At 39.8% G+C, this 16,475-nt stretch overlaps 1 protein-coding gene across 2 annotated transcripts in view; it reads right to left on the reverse strand.

Annotated features, from left to right (window-relative positions):
• Positions 1-16,475, reverse strand: part of APCDD1 (APC down-regulated 1) — a 142,093-nt gene that overhangs the window by 48,121 nt on the left and 77,497 nt on the right. The window contains exon 1 of one of the 2 annotated variants that reach the window (XM_040432204.1): positions 16,044-16,253. The exons of the other annotated variant lie outside the window; for it this stretch is intronic. Within the exon in view, the coding sequence (XP_040288138.1) occupies positions 16,044-16,107 (64 nt within the window). The 5' untranslated portion in view covers positions 16,108-16,253. Of the gene's footprint in view, positions 1-16,043; positions 16,254-16,475 lie in introns of those variants that run through there. 2 annotated transcript variants of the gene reach the window in all.

The following is a 16,475-nucleotide window of genomic DNA, read 5'->3' on the forward strand; positions in this document are numbered from 1 at the left end:
TAAAAATAGGGCATGGGGGCCCAATTCAGATTCTTGCTATGGGGCCCAGTGATTTCCATGTACACCCCTGGAATGGACAACCCCTTTAAGTAATAATTTAGAAAAATGGAGTGGCTCACGTCTGTTAGCGGATGGTACGGTGCTGCAAACTAAAATTGAGGACACCCGACCTCAATGTATAAGATATATAAAAAAGTGATGGAAGTGAGCACTCACTCTATGGCAATTACTCAGATTTTAATGATTCAAAATTAATTAAATACAATCCAATTGGTATATTCAATAATACACAATTCATAAAAGGACAATATATAAAATATAAAATATAATTGGTCGACCATATAAATGACACTGTGAGAATGCTATACACATCAAGTCTGGAGGATTCGGTCACTGAGTACAAATAGTACTCCAATGGTGGCTTTGTGAACCAAGGATAATGAAAGATAAAGTGCACAATCTAATACAAAGTGACTAGTGATGAAACACATATATAATCACTAAAAATATAACTCATATAATCCGTGTATTAGGGAATTGTGATAAAAATGTCCGTATAGTGAAAAAAGGAAAAAAATGTGAATGGTGAAAAAAAGGGGTAAAAGGACACCAATTGGAGCCCTGCACCGACGTGTCCGTAGATGTATTGATACTCCTTCCTATGGCAAAAGTCCAAAGCGATGTGTTAATTAGTATATTCAAACCGCATCAAAGCACTATAACCACTGGTTATATCCGACTGTCAATAGTCGTTATATGTATGACAGACGTCCAAATCGGTATAATGGTTCATATAATAAAGCCGCATCAAGCGCTGTGGCCGTAGATTAAGTTTTGACTGTCAAATCGTTCACTCATATAAACAGTCTGTAGTGTAAATCCGGCTGTTAATTCTGAAGAAATAGGTGGTCTTACCTCCTTTAGTTTTCTATCGGAATAGTTGATTTCCTAGTGCGCTGCAGGACATGTGTTAGAGACGCCGCTCCGTCCGCACAGGGAACTTTATAAAAAATATATGCAATACTATTAAAATTACAATAAAAATGCAATATAAAAATACAATATAGAAAATCAATATAAAAAATATTTTCTGCTGTGACATAACAACAGGTGCAAATAAATATATATACATCTATAATATATAGGTCCAATGTAGTCTATCTCAGTCATATTCAATAAGCATGGAGTGGGTTGTACTTGCCGGAGTGCTTAGTACAAGTACAACCCACTCCATGCTTATTGAATATGACTGAGATAGACTACATTGGACCTATATATTATAGATGTATATATATTTATTTGCACCTGTTGTTATGTCACAGCAGAAAATATTTTTTATATTGATTTTCTATATTGTATTTTTATATTGCATTTTTATTGTAATTTTAATAGTATTGCATATATTTTTTATAAAGTTCCCTTGACACAGGGACATTGATTATAATGAATAGAACAGAATGCAAATGAAAACGCATCAACATAAAAAAAAACGCAAGAAAAATGCAATAAAACCGCATCATAGCGAAATTCAATGAGAACCATCCAAATCTGGATTATCTAACCGGGATTTATGGAAGACTTAATCAACGCTTAAAAAGGAGGAGGTTAGGAGTGCCGGATATGACCACTGAGGAAGGGATTGGAACTATCCCGAAACGCGTCTGGGCAATCAGACACTCCGCTAAAACCTCCAGTTGCTTCAACTTTTGCATGGCCATGCATTCATCAAACTGAAGAAAGCAACTTTGTTACAATTGAATCGCCTTGAATATCCGAGTGAGTACTGAGACCGGACGGAAGTCCCACTTGTAACACCGCGAGATTTGGCTAGATTGTACGGAGTTTGTCAGCTGTGCGGACGGAGCGGCGTCTCCAACACATGTCCTGCAGCGCACTAGGAAATCAACTATTCCGATAGAAAACTAAAGGAGGTAAGACCACCTATTTCTTCAGAATTAACAGCCGGATTTACACTACAGACTGTTTATATGAGTGAACGATTTGACAGTCAAAACTTAATCTACGGCCACAGCGCTTGATGCGGCTTTATTATATGAACCATTATACCGATTTGGACGTCTGTCATACATATAACGACTATTGACAGTCGGATATAACCAGCGGTTATAGTGCTTTGATGCGGTTTGAATATACTAATTAACACATCGCTGTGGACTTTTGCCATAGGAAGGAGTATCAATACATCTACGGACACGTCGGTGCAGGGCTCCAATTGGTGTCCTTTTACCCCTTTTTTTCACCATTCACATTTTTTTCCTTTTTTCACTATATGGACATTTTTATCACAATTCCCTAATACACGGATTATATGAGTTATATTTTTAGTGATTATATATGTGTTTCATCACTAGTCACTTTGTATTAGATTGTGCACTTTATCTTTCATTATCCTTGGTTCACAAAGCCACCATTGGAGTACTATTTGTACTCAGTGACCGAATCCTCCAGACTTGATGTGTATAGCATTCTCACAGTGTCATTTATATGGTCGACCAATTATATTTTATATTTTATATATTGTCCTTTTATGAATTGTGTATTATTGAATATACCAATTGGATTGCATTTTATTAATTTTGGACCCTTTAAGTAATACCCTCTAGACTAAAAATGTACAGAGAGCAAAAGGACAGATGATGTCCATCAGGAGAAGAACATAAGAGCAATGTCTATAATCCTGGAGCCATCACTACCTCATTAACACACATGAATATTGTATCTGACCAGAAGAAGACATGAAAATTTGAATAAAAAATAAAAGACTGAAGTTATGTATGACTGTCAGTTCCATTTTACATTTTCTGTTAGGAGCATGTCTTGTATGCACATTGAGTGTTGCCCATGAATACACACATTGTGCAGCACTCAGTATATATGGAGGTGTGAATATGTAACTTGACGGATTTTTAATGAACAGAATTATGAGGCTAACATTGCTTCTCTGTATTGATATAAGCTGATCTCCGCTAGCACACCAGTCTAGTAAATATACAAACCTAGAAATCATTAGCATCTAGATGTGCAGACGCTGAACAGGGTCTTTAGAGGGGATGGAAATGTTGTTCCAGCTTCGAGAATAGAGAATAAAATCCAATATTTATGCAGTCTTAATAAAAATCCAGATGAACCATGAAATAATGAGCACACTAATTCTCCATTCTCACAGCTGGATCAATATTTCTATTCTTTTATGTATGCAGTGTTATATTGGCATGAGATCCGTGCATAAAGTGGGGACCACCTACGGCTTGTGAGCTGGTATTTTCTCACTTATTTATCCTTTAAAGGAGTCTTTGGGAAGTATTTAAAATGGCTGCCTACAACCTGTTCTAGAATTTGAGCAGGTCTGGCTGCCTCTATTTGCAGAGCTGCCTAGGGAGGTGAGGGGGCAGAGCCTCACTACACACTACACTCTGGCACTTGCATATACTACAGATTGGTTAGTGTTGCTGTCAGGCTGCTCAGCCATGATGGCATATCATAGACAGGATCATATCATTACCAGCTACTGTGGAGCAGTGTAGTGTATTAAGGCAGCTCTGCAAGCTGGAGCAACCAGTCCTTCTCACATGCTAGGAGAGGTTGCTTGCCGCCCTATTACATTATTCCCAGGGAACGCCTTTAAAGCAGTTCCAGCTTTTTGAACTTTTCTAATTTCGAGCCTCAGCCTCTCAGCCTGTTGTAGCTGTTGAAAAAAGCCATAGTCACCTGTTCCTCCGCTGCTCCATTATGGCTTCCTGGTTCCTCACTGGTCTTCTGGTCCCTGTCCTGTAAACTTCCAGATGAGAAGGGTTACTTGCACTGCTGTAGCCAATGACTGGCCTCGCCTATGACATATCCCCAAGAGGCACATCACTGATGGGTCATGCACTGCTTGGGGAGATGTGATTGCTGAGGCTAGTCCCTGCCGCAGTAGTGTATGTAACTCCGCCCATCTGGAAGTTTACAAGATACGGACAGGAAGAATGCTGAAGGGAGCTAGGGGTCCAGGGAGCTGGAACGGAGTGGTGGGGGGCAGGTGACTATGTTCTTTTTTACAGGTAAAACTGGCCTCTGTTAAAACAAATCCAACAAGCTGGACAACTGTTACTATTTTCTACTATAGTTATAGTATGTGACAACTAACCTGTATGTTCGCATATATCCAGCCATACATTGTAGTTGAAATAGGTAAGTTGATGCCAGACCTGGTCCCACAATTTTCTGTGGGATCGTTCACGGCATCTGGCAAATCAGTTTTGATGTCGGATGTCTTCGAAGGTTTGGATAGAAAAACTTAGCTTGCTGAATTTTTCTATCAGGCACTTTCAAGCTATGGACGCCAGACTGTGCTATAAAGTGCCAATACACCTACATCCGTTATGTGAGCGCTGCCATAAAACAACTAGCCGGACACAACTGATATCTGCGCACCCAGCCTTACTGTCTGTAGTGAAGATGCTGTGACATCATAGTGTCTTTCATTAATTGTCGGAAGATTCACTTATACCCTTATGTAGCGGCCAGCAGGATCCTATAAGTGTTATGAATAGACTGTGACAACTCTTGTTGGCACTGTTCCAGAGTAATGTAAAGACCTACCGGAACATATGAAAACATCATTATTTTACTTACAAGTGCCGAGCATAATATACTGTAAACTATTATATGTGATCTAAATGTATAATTTTACGGTCAGTGCTGTATGCTCGCAGTGTGTTGATGGCCCCACCACGACTCTGCATATATTCTATTATGTATGAGACTCAGACAATTCATACAATAAGGCCTCATGCACACGACCGTGTCTCTTTTGTGGTCCACAAGCCGCAGATGTGCAAAATACAGATGTGGTCTGTGTGCTGTCTGCATTTTTTTTTTTGCCCCCGTTGATTTTTGTGGCCCCATTTTGTGGACTTATTGTATCTTTTTGCAGAACTCAAAAAGATAGAACATGTCCTATACTTAAAGTAGCAAACAGCGGCTACACCCACCAATCGGTTTTGGATAAGAGGTGCTCACCTCTAGAGGCCTCACCCCAGGCCTATATAGGGAGAGAATATTTGTATGGAAATAAGAGGGGCACTCTCTACATACGGGATCACACACAGTCTGTATATTATAAGATTCGATATTTATTATCCTCACTGTAATTAATTAAAATGGTAAACTGATGTGCACGCAAAGGACACTTGACCAATAACGACAGGCCTGTCTAGGAATTGCCTCAGCCCGACCAGGACCTCCGGCAAGCATAATCAGCTGACCGGTAAGGAACGCCTCTTCCGCATCACGTGAGACGCTGCGCCGACGCTTGCTTCACCACCACGCGGGACGCCGTGTGAAGGGTGAGGAGGAGCAGGGCAGAGGAGAACGCCGTGAAGCGGGAGGCCGGTAAGAGACGACCGACTACTGGGAGGTGGGCGAGTGGCACATTGAGAGTCTGGTAAGAGACATTTACTTGTAGCTCCGGACTAAACAATACATAGCCGTCTGGCTGATACACCCAGCGCAGCTCAACTGAGCAGCAAGGTTGAATTGACTGTATGGTGATATCGGAACACAACAGGAATAAGATACACAAAGCTGTATGGACTGCTCTCATCAACTGATTACACTATTGCACCTCAAATGAGAATTGTATCATTATGCTATATATTGAATAGCCCTTCCAGAGAAATATAGTGCTGCAAATCTAAGGACTTACTTTCCTTGAATCTAAGGAGGAGTTGTGTATAGTGGATTAATTTTAGAATTGTATTTTATGATTAACTGAAGTGTTTTATGGTTGGGTAACAGTTTACCATTTTAATTAATTACAGTGAGGATAATAAATATCGAATCTTATAATATACAGACTGTGTGTGATCCCGTATGTAGAGAGTGCCCCTCTTATTTCCATACAAATATCATGTCCTATACTTATCTATTTTGGCATCTCCTTTTCTCTACAACGCATGCATGGACTAAGCGCGAACTAAGCCAACATAGAGCAGAGCGCGAGACTGGCCGGCAGGAGAGGAGAGCCGAATACTACAGCGGGATTCGTGAGTAACAACTCTCCTAGGCATTGCTAGGATTGTCTGCGGACCCGTCTAATGTATAGAGGAACACTGCAGCCTGCTATAAGCTAATACTGCAAGTTTCACATTAAGGCCTCTTTCACACTTGCTTTGTCCGGATCCGTTGTGTACTCCGTTTGCCGGAAGTGCCCGCCGGATCCGTAACAACGCAAGTGAACTGAAAGCATTTGAAGACGGATCCGTCTTCAAAATGCGTTCAGTGTTACTATGGCACCCAGGACGCTATTAAAGTCCTGGTTGCCATAGTAGTAGTGGGGAGCGGGGGAGCAGTATACTTACCGTCCATGCGGCTCCCGGGGCGCTCCAGAATGACGTCAGAGCGCCCCATGCGCATTGATGACATGATCCATGCGATCACGTCATCCATGCGCGTGGGGCGCCCTGACGTCACTCTGAAGCGCCCCGGGAGCCGCACGGACGGTAAGTATACTGCTCCCCCGCTCCCCACTACACTTTACCATGGCAAACAGGACTTTAGTGTCCTGGCAGCCATGGTAACCATTCAGAAAAAGCTAAACGTCGGATCCGGTAATGCGCCGAAACGACGTTTAGCTTAAGGCCGGATCCGGATTAATGCCTTTCAATGGGCATTAATTCCGGATCCGGCCTTGCGGCAAGTGTTCAGGATTTTTGACCGGAGCAAAAAGCGCAGCATGCTGCGGTATTTTCTCCGGCCAAAAAACTTTCCTTTCCGGAACTGAAGACATCCTGATGCATCCTGAACGGATTTCTCTCCATTCAGAATGCATGGGGATAATCCTGATCAGGATTCTTCCGGCATAGAGCCCCGACGACGGAACTCTATGCCGGAACAGAACAACGCAAGTGTGAAAGAGCCCTAAAGAGCCCTACTACTAAATGAGATAGACAAGGCGGCAAATCATAATGAGGTGGTTATTATGGGGGACTTCAACTACCCAGATATAGACTGGGAAACTGAAACTTGTATATCTCATAAAGGAAACAGATTCTTGGCAATAACCAAAGACAATTATCTCTCCCAACTGGTTCAGGACCCGACTAGAGGGACGGCCATACTGGACTTAGTATTAACCAATAGACCTGACAGAACAACAGACGTGCAGGTTGGGGGACACCTGGGAAATAGTGACCATAAAGTAATAACCTTCCAATTATCATTCAAAAGAGCGTTTCTACAGGGAGGAACAAAAATACCAAACTTCAAAAAAGCTAAATTTAGCCAACTAAGAGAGGCCGTTAGGCCTAACTAACTGGGACAAAGTCCTCAAAAATAAAAATATAGCCACAAAATGGGATATCTTTAAAAAGCATCCTAAAAGGTCATTGTGAGAGGTACATACCGTATGGGAATAAAAGGTTAAGGAACAAAAAGAAACCAATGTGGATAAACAGAACTGTAAAGAAAGCAATAAATGACAAAAAGAAAGCATATAAAACACTAAAACAGGAGGGTAGCACGGAAGCACTGAAAAACTATAAGGAAAAAAATAGAACATATAAAAAACAAATAAGAGCGGCCAAACTAGAGACCGAGAGATTAATTGCCAAAGAGAGTAAAACTAACCCTAAAATGTTCTTCAATTATATAAATGTTAAAAAGTATAAATCTGAAGGTGTTGGCCCTTTAAAGAGTAATGAGGGGGGATTCGCAGAGAGCGACGAGGAGAAAGCAAAGCTGTTAAATATTTTTTTCTCCAATGTATTCACTGAGGAAAATAAACTGTCAGATGAAATGCTGAATGTTGAAATAAATTTGCCATTAAAAGTGTCCTGTCTGACCCAGGAAGAAGTACAACAGCGACTTAAAAAGATCAAAATAGACAAATCGCCAGGACCGGATGGCATACACCCCCGTATCCTAAGGGAATTAAGTAATGTCATAGCCAGACCCTTATTTCTGATATTTGCGGACTCTATACTGACAGGGAATGTCCCACAGGATTGGCGCATGGCAAATGTGGTGCCAATATTCAAAAAGGGTCCAAAAACAGAGCCTGGAAACTATAGGCCGGTAAGTTTAACATCTGTTGTGGGTAAACTGTTTGAAGGTTTTCTGAGAGATGCTATCTTAGAGCATCTTAACGGAAATAAGCAAATAACGCCATATCAGCATTGCTTCATGGGGATCGGTCATGTCAAACTAATTTAATCAGTTTCTATGAGGAGGTAAGTTCTAGACTTGACAGCAGCGAATCAATGGATGTCGTGTATCTGGACTTCTCCAAAGCATTTGACACTGTACCACATAAAAGGTTAGTATATAAAATGAGAATGCTCGGACTGGGAGAAAACGTCTGTATGTGGGTAAGTAACTGGCTCAATTATAGAAAACAGAGGGTGGTTATTAACGGTACACACTCAGATTGGATCACTGTCACTAGTGGAGTACCTCAGGGCCCAGTATTGGGCCCTATTCTCTTTAATATATTTATTAATGATCTTGTAGAAGGCTTGCATAGTAAAATATAAATTTTCGCAGATGACACTAAACTGTGTAAAGTAATTAACACTGAAGAGGACAGTATACTACTACAGAGGGATCTGGATAGATTGGAGACTTGGGCAGATAAGTGGCAGATGAGGTTTAACATTGACAAATGTAAAGTTATGCAGATGGGAAGGAATAATGCAAGTCACCCGTACATACTAAATGGTAAAACACTCGGTAACACTGACATGGAAAAGGATCTAGGAATTTTAATAAACAGCAAACTAAGCTGCAAAAACCAGTGTCAGGCAGCTGCTGCCAAGGACAATAAGATAATGGGTTGCATCAAAAGGGGCATAGATGCCCGTGATGAGAACATATTCCTACTACTTTACAAATCATTAGTCAGACCACACATGGAGTACTGTGTACAGTTCTGGGCTCCAGTAAACAAGGCAGACATAGTAGAGCTGGAGAGGGTCCAGAGGAGGGCAACTAAAGTAATAACTGGAATGGGGCAACTACAGTACCCTGAAAGATTATCAAAATTAGGGTTATTCACGTTACAAAAAAGACGACTGAGGGGAGATCTAATTACTATGTATAAATATATCAGGGGTCAGTACAGAGATCTATCCCATCATCTATTTATCCCCAGGACTGTGACTGTGACGAGGGGACATCCTCTGCGTTTGGAGGAAAGAAGGTTTGTACACAAACATAGAAAAGGATTCTTTAGGGTAAGAGCAGTGAGACTATGGAACTCTCTGCCTGAGGAGGTGGTGATTGTGAGTACAATAAAGGAATTCAAGAGGGGCCTGGATGTATTTCTGTAGTGTAATAATATTACAGGCTATAGCTACTAGAGAGGGGTCGTTGATCCAGGGAGTTATTCTGATTGCCTGATTGGAGTCGGGAAGGAATTTTTTATTCCCCTAAAGTGAGGAAAATTGGCTTCTACCTCACAGGGTTTTTTTTTTGCCTTCCTCTGGATCAACTTGCAGGATAACAGGCCGAACTGGATGGACAAATGTCTTTTTTCGGCCTTATGTACTATGTTACTATGTTACTAATCAAAGGAGCGCCTGACACATACTATTACAAAATACTGCAAGTCTGATATCAAGTAAGAGTATCATTGAGATTAAATACAGATACAATAGGGAATTATCAACTAATAGCAATATGTGAACGTTTTAAATACATGAACTCTTTTTTATATGTATATGAATTTTTATGCGAGAGCTCCGCATTTAAAGGGACCGTGATTATGTTTTTTATTGGCTGTATGAATTTTGGGATTTTTTATTTTTATTGTTATGTATGTATAATGGAACAGTAAAACCGTATGCAAATTTACTATGAGCCAGCCATTTATTCACTTTATGTCCTATACTTGCCTCAAAATGCGGATGCGACACGAATGGTATCTGTTTTCTGCGGATCCGCAATTTCTGGATTGCAAAATACATACAGTCGTGTGCATGAGGCTTAACATTTTTAAACCATTTTTAAAATGTATAGGTTTAAACCTTGGGTTCCCAACCTGCAGAATGTATACTGCAAGAGGTACACACCATGGCCTGGATTTCCTAATCCTGTCTAATTTGTATCCAGGGTAAATTAGACAATGTGCCAAAATGATCCCAGTGGCTGATGCTGGATGATAAATCTGGTGCACCCTTAGACTGTCAATCTTTTACCCCGTATTTGTTGGCTTAGCTTAAGCCATGTCCATGTGCACCAAAAATGTTTCCAGGTGTCAAAATTCTGTCTACATGCTCCAAATTCTGTCTATATCTGTCCACCAAAAACTTTAGACCATCTCTAAAATGGTCTAATCTGTACCACTTCTTTTGCACCAGAATCACAAATTTACTCTTCATATATACATGTATCTAGAAGATAGAGAAAAGCTGACAAAACAGTAAATGTCGAGGATGCCTGAGAAAAAATAATTCATTTTGGTAAATGTGTCCAAAATGCCTTTCCACCAAAGACATCTTTGGCACCTGTAGGTTGTACAGCAGTTACAGAGGCATTGCCTCCTAGCGGCAGCCAGCTGAGGGTTATTAAGACTGGGGTCTAAAATGCCGGGCTTAATAAATGACCCCATAAATTTGTAGAGTAGATCACTTTTAAGTCTCAATTATCTTCTGCAACATTCACAATAGTCACGAAAATGTTGGAACTCCACGCCAGACAAGCCCCAGGCGTACTTTCACAGATATAGGCGTAAACCACACACCACTTGTGCCAAATTCACCATTACTGTGCGCCATTTACAAAATTACATCGGCACAAACCAAAGACAGACAAAAAAAATGACACAAAAACGCATCAACTGATAAATTCCCCCAAGTTCTTTTAATGGAAAATGGCGTTCAGCAGTAAACAATGTTCAAGGGGACAGCAGACATTACTCGTTTTTCTAAATCTGACCTAGTTTCCGCCTGCACATCTGATTTTTTTTCAGACAACTTTCTGGACAGTTTCTCGAAATAGCATTTCTTAAGAGGAAAAGAAAAAACAAACTTTGGGATCTGAATAAACTAAACGTACAGCCGAAAACTTTACAAAGATCAGTACAAAAAAAAAAAAGAAAAAGATTTTGGAACTCGTCTCTGGCAAGCAGGTTCCAGCTAGATTGATGGAATATCACAAAGTGGAGAATAAACAGCCAGATTAATGCACAAGTAAAATCAAACAGCATGCTCCTGGCAAGCAGCGATTCTCATGGCTCGCACTGAAATCATATTCTTCATTCAAACTCCACTAAATATGTGTTGACTGAGCCCAACGACTACAAAGAACAGTCTGCAAACAAACTGACAGAAGGAACTTTACCTTTAGACTTATGTGAGAAATGCTTGACTTGCTTTGTAAGATACTGAGACAAAATGTCTTTCACCCCGCTAAACTCTGAGGGAAATCAAGTCATTGAAGGCTGACAATGGGAGCAATGCAGCGGCTCAACACAGGGTTTCCTAAGAAAACATTGTTAAGGGTCTCTAAGCCTGCTCTTACACTCGGAATACTAATACTCAGGATAACTCCAGCTTTTCATCAGTCAAAGAGTTCAGTATTTACTACATGACCAATGGCTTATAGAGAGAGAAGTCTTGTGAATATACAACTGCTTAACGCTACACCAGATGAGATGCCCTATCTCCTGTAGATCACCGTTTCCAAATTCTTTTTGAACACCCAGAAATGGGCTTGTTGGGGGAGGTTCGCTGGAGCTACTGGTTAAGGAATATATTATTCTCTCTTCTAATTTGGAGCACTAAACCTTCAGTCTGTTTCTATTCATTGTGTAGATGAATGTTATCAACCGGTGCCTAGAAGCAGCCATGGCCGAGGGGGAATGACCACAATGTTCCTCAACCACCCACAAAAAATATCTGCCCCCATTATCCCCACTTTATGTCATAAAAATCCAGTTCTGAGAAACCTCCTGAAACCCTTACGTACATGACTGTGAATGATGCTTGCAGCCCTTTTTAGAAGATTAGTGCATCTTGTAAAATGTTTCCCTCGAGTACTGATGTCAGGGACTGAGGCTAAAAAGCGATATCGTGTTTCTTAGTAAGTTAGGACATTAGACATTCATTGTCGTAAAGTTAGAGTCCAAAAAGGGTAATGGCAATGAGGGATTTTGATATGAAATTTCACAGCAAATTAGAGTTCATTAGAAACCAAATAACACTTCACAATGACCGTGTCCTCATTTAAGGTCAGTTCTTGGATTTCTTCTAGGGTAACATGGTGATATAAGTTTGTCTTGTATTGTAAGCATTACATGATGAGATTTGCATAGAAATCATAGTTTGATGATGAAATAGTTGTTCATAGATATTACCTATTGTCTCACCCCTATCTCCTCATAGATTGTAAGCTCTTGGGAGCAGAGCCCTCATCCCTCTTGTTTTAATTGCTGACCTGTTTGCTGCTATGTTATTTATGACTCTGTTTGTACTTGAACCCCCTGATTGTAAAGCGCTGCGGAATATGTTGAAACTATATAAATAAAGATTAATATTGTTATTATATTATAATACATCACACATTGAAAACCCATTATTTAAGTCTATTTATCTATCTACCTATTATCTATCTATCTATCTATCTATCTATCTATCTATCTACCCATCTATAACTATCTATCTATCTATCATCACTGTTTGAGAAAGATCCCACTGAGTGGATTGAAATGTTGCTGTTTTTTTCTGGTGAAATAAACGTACACTTTTCTTGGATGTGCTGTGGAATCTTGTCAGTTTATCTATCTATCTATCTATCTATCTATCTATCTATCTCTCGCATCTATCTATCTATCTATCTATCTATCTATCTCTCGCATCTATCTATCTATCTATCTATCTATCTATCTATCTATCTATCTATCTCTCGCATCTATCTATCTATCTATCTATCTATCTATCTATCTATCTATCTATCTCTCGCATCTATCTATATATCTATCTATCTATCTATCTATCTATCTATCTATCTATCTATCGAACCTCAGTTAATCAGCACCTCCTAACATAGTGGAATAAGCAGGTACAAATCTGCTATGACTACAGGTCAAAATCAAACATGTAATATAGGTAAGGTTTCAATTCAATATTTTCCGGCCATACCAGCCTATTATACCTGTACACGACTGAACCTAGCATTGCTCCACAACTAACTCATGATAACGTTTTCAATGCAACTTGATGGATGAATTCCTGCACCAATGACCACAGCATGAGTAAGCCGAACAAAAGTAGTATCATCTATTTCAAGGAAAATGTACTCCGAACACGGACAGATGGATCAACTTTCAAATCAGATAATCTGAAATAGCAGCGGCACAAGCAGCAGTGATCTAAGAATGGTTATACAGAGTGTAATATACAAGTCTGACCAACAGACCTAGAAATATCTCTTCTACATACTATATTTCTTCCAAGTGTCTAAATCACCCTGTTCCATTATCTTTTCTTAGGTTTGTCATATGAATGTATATAAGTGTGTATGTTCTGATAGCACAAAACATAGATGGGTACAGATAGATAGATAGATAGATAGATAGATAGATAGATAGATAGATAGATAAATAAATACAGATGATAGATAGATAGATAATAGCCAGATATGAGATAGATAAAGATAGATAGATAGATAAATAGATATGAGATAGATAATAGCCAGATATGAGATAGATAAAGATAGATAGATAGATATGAGATAGATAATAGACAGATATAAGACAGATAAAGATAGATATAAATAGATAGATAGATAGATAGATAGATAGATAATAGCCAGATATGAGATAAAGATAGATAGATATAAGACAGATAAAGATAGATAGATAGATAGATATGAGATAGAGATAGATAGATAATAGACAGAGATATATAGATAGATAGATAATAGACAGATATAAGATAGATAAAGATAGATAGACAGATATGAGATAGAGATAGATAGATAATAGACAGAGATATATAGATAGATAGATAGATAGATAGATAATAGTCAGATATGAGATAGATAAAGATAGATAGATAGATAGATAGATAGATAGATAGATAGATAGATAGATAGATATGAGATAGATAGATAATAGACAGATATAAGACAGATAAAGATAGATATAAATAGAGAGATAGATAGATAAATAGACAGATATGAGATAGATAGATAGATAGATAGATAGATATAAGACAGATAAAGATAGATAGATAGATAGATAGATAGATATGAGATAGAGATAGATAGATAATAGACAGATATAAGATAGATAGATAGATAGATAGATAGATAGATAGATAGATAGATAATAGACAGATATAAGATAGATAGATAGATAGATAGATAATAGACAGATATAAGATAGATAGATAGATAGATAGATAGATAATAGACAGATATAAGATAGATAGATAGATAGATAGATAGATAGATAGATAGATAGATAGATAGATAGATAGATAGATAGGTTCATGCACTTAGATGCCACACAATGGTATCCATCACCCATGTTAAAAAAATAAAGGCCACTCTTTTGGTCTTCATTGGCATAATGAAGTTCTACAAGACCACTCAACATTTCTCTGCACTTACGGTAAGCATACAGTGCAGATGCATTATGGACCCCCCATAGTACTGCAGATGCAGTATGGACCCCCCATAGTACTGCAGATGCAGTATGGACCCCCCATAGTACTGCAGATGCAGTATGGACCCCACATAGTACTGCAGATGCAGTATGGACCCCCCATAGTACTGCAGATGCAGAATGGACCCCCCATAGTACTGCAGATGCAGTATGGAAATCCCCCATAGTACTGCAGATGCAGTATGGACCCCCCCATAGTACTGCAGATGCAGTATGGACCCCCATAGTACTGCAGATGCAGTATGGACCCCCATAGTACTGCAGATGCAGTATGGACCCCCCATAGTACTGCAGATGCAGTATGGACCCCCCATAGTACTGCAGTTTCTAGCTGTGACTACATCTGCACTCCTTTAGATTGATCTTTCTATCTAATTATCTATCTGTCTGGAAGTGATCAGATGTTTGTAGTTGTGTCACCTAGAAGAAATGTTCTTCTGAGCATTACATCCCCTAACTAACCTGAATTGTGATTCTTCTTTTATAAAAGTTCTCTACATGTATTTTACAATATTCGGACATGTTTTGCATTATTATGAGTCACGTCAGTGTTCTTTATTTCCGTTCTTCTGCTCTGATGAAAATAACGGAAGCGCCAGATTTAACACCAAGGCGGTGGGTTCACATCTGCGTTCTGGATTCCGTTATCGCTTTATAACATGGTTACAACGGAAAATAACGGAATCCATAAGACGGAAGGAGGGATCCGTTATGCTGCCCATAGACTTGTATTATGACGGATCAAAACGGAATGCCTCTAAAGGCTTCCGTTTTGACTTCCGTCTTATGGATTTCGTTATCTTCCGTTATAACCATGTTATAACGGAAAGCCATAACGGAATCCAGAACGCAGATGTGAACCCACCGGATAAACGGAGCTGAACAGGTCTCATTGACTATAATGGGACCTGTTTGGTTTCCGTTTGGGAGAACACTTTTTTAGTGGAGAAAGAAGTCCTGCACACACATAACTGAAGCTGATGGCGCCAGATGGACCCCATTATCTACAACGGGGTCCCTCGAGTTTCGATTAGGTAGTCCGGTGGTAGTTACTGCACAACACACTTCTGATACAGGACTATTTTGTCTGATATCTCATATGTACAGCGCTATGGAATGAATGGCGCTTTAATAATAATAAATAATAATAATAATATTATGAAGGAGTCAGTAAACTCAGCCTAAGACCCAAACACACTGTGATTATTGGTTCCATGTGAATGAGATTGTTCATCCGGGAAATCATGAACAGAGGTCTATAGCAGCACTACTGTCTTCTTCACTATCAGGATGAGTCTATGGCAAATCAGACAATATTTCTTATGCACAAGAAAGTAACACAACTCCAAGATGCAGCAGCCAGGAACACACATACCAGACATGATGAGCACTGGGAGCAAAGAGGCGATCGCTGCAAGACACAGGCATGGCATCTCCATGGCTTCTCACATCCACTGAACCCTGTGCACTTTACAATCCAAGCATGGAGACTATAATCCAGCAGTAGTATCCCCTGGGTGAGAGGATCCCTCACAGCCCCCATACACTCCTGTGTGCACACTCTGCAGGGATGAGCTTGTCTCCTCTCACTGGCTGCTTCCTCCCTAGTCCCTGCTATATAAATGGAGGGGGCGTATAGGGGGAGGGTGACATCTCAGCCCTGGGATCAGGTCTACACCAGAGCTGCTCCTGCTCTTCTCACTCTGACACTCCAGATACTGCCCTAGAGTTATTCTTCATGTCAGAACTCGGATTTACAGCTCGCAGACATAATGACTGGCGGAAAAACTGAATATTAGGGAGGGAA

This window comes from Bufo bufo, chromosome 5, assembly GCF_905171765.1.
Source record: "Bufo bufo chromosome 5, aBufBuf1.1, whole genome shotgun sequence".
Classification (NCBI taxonomy): domain Eukaryota; kingdom Metazoa; phylum Chordata; class Amphibia; order Anura; family Bufonidae; genus Bufo; species Bufo bufo.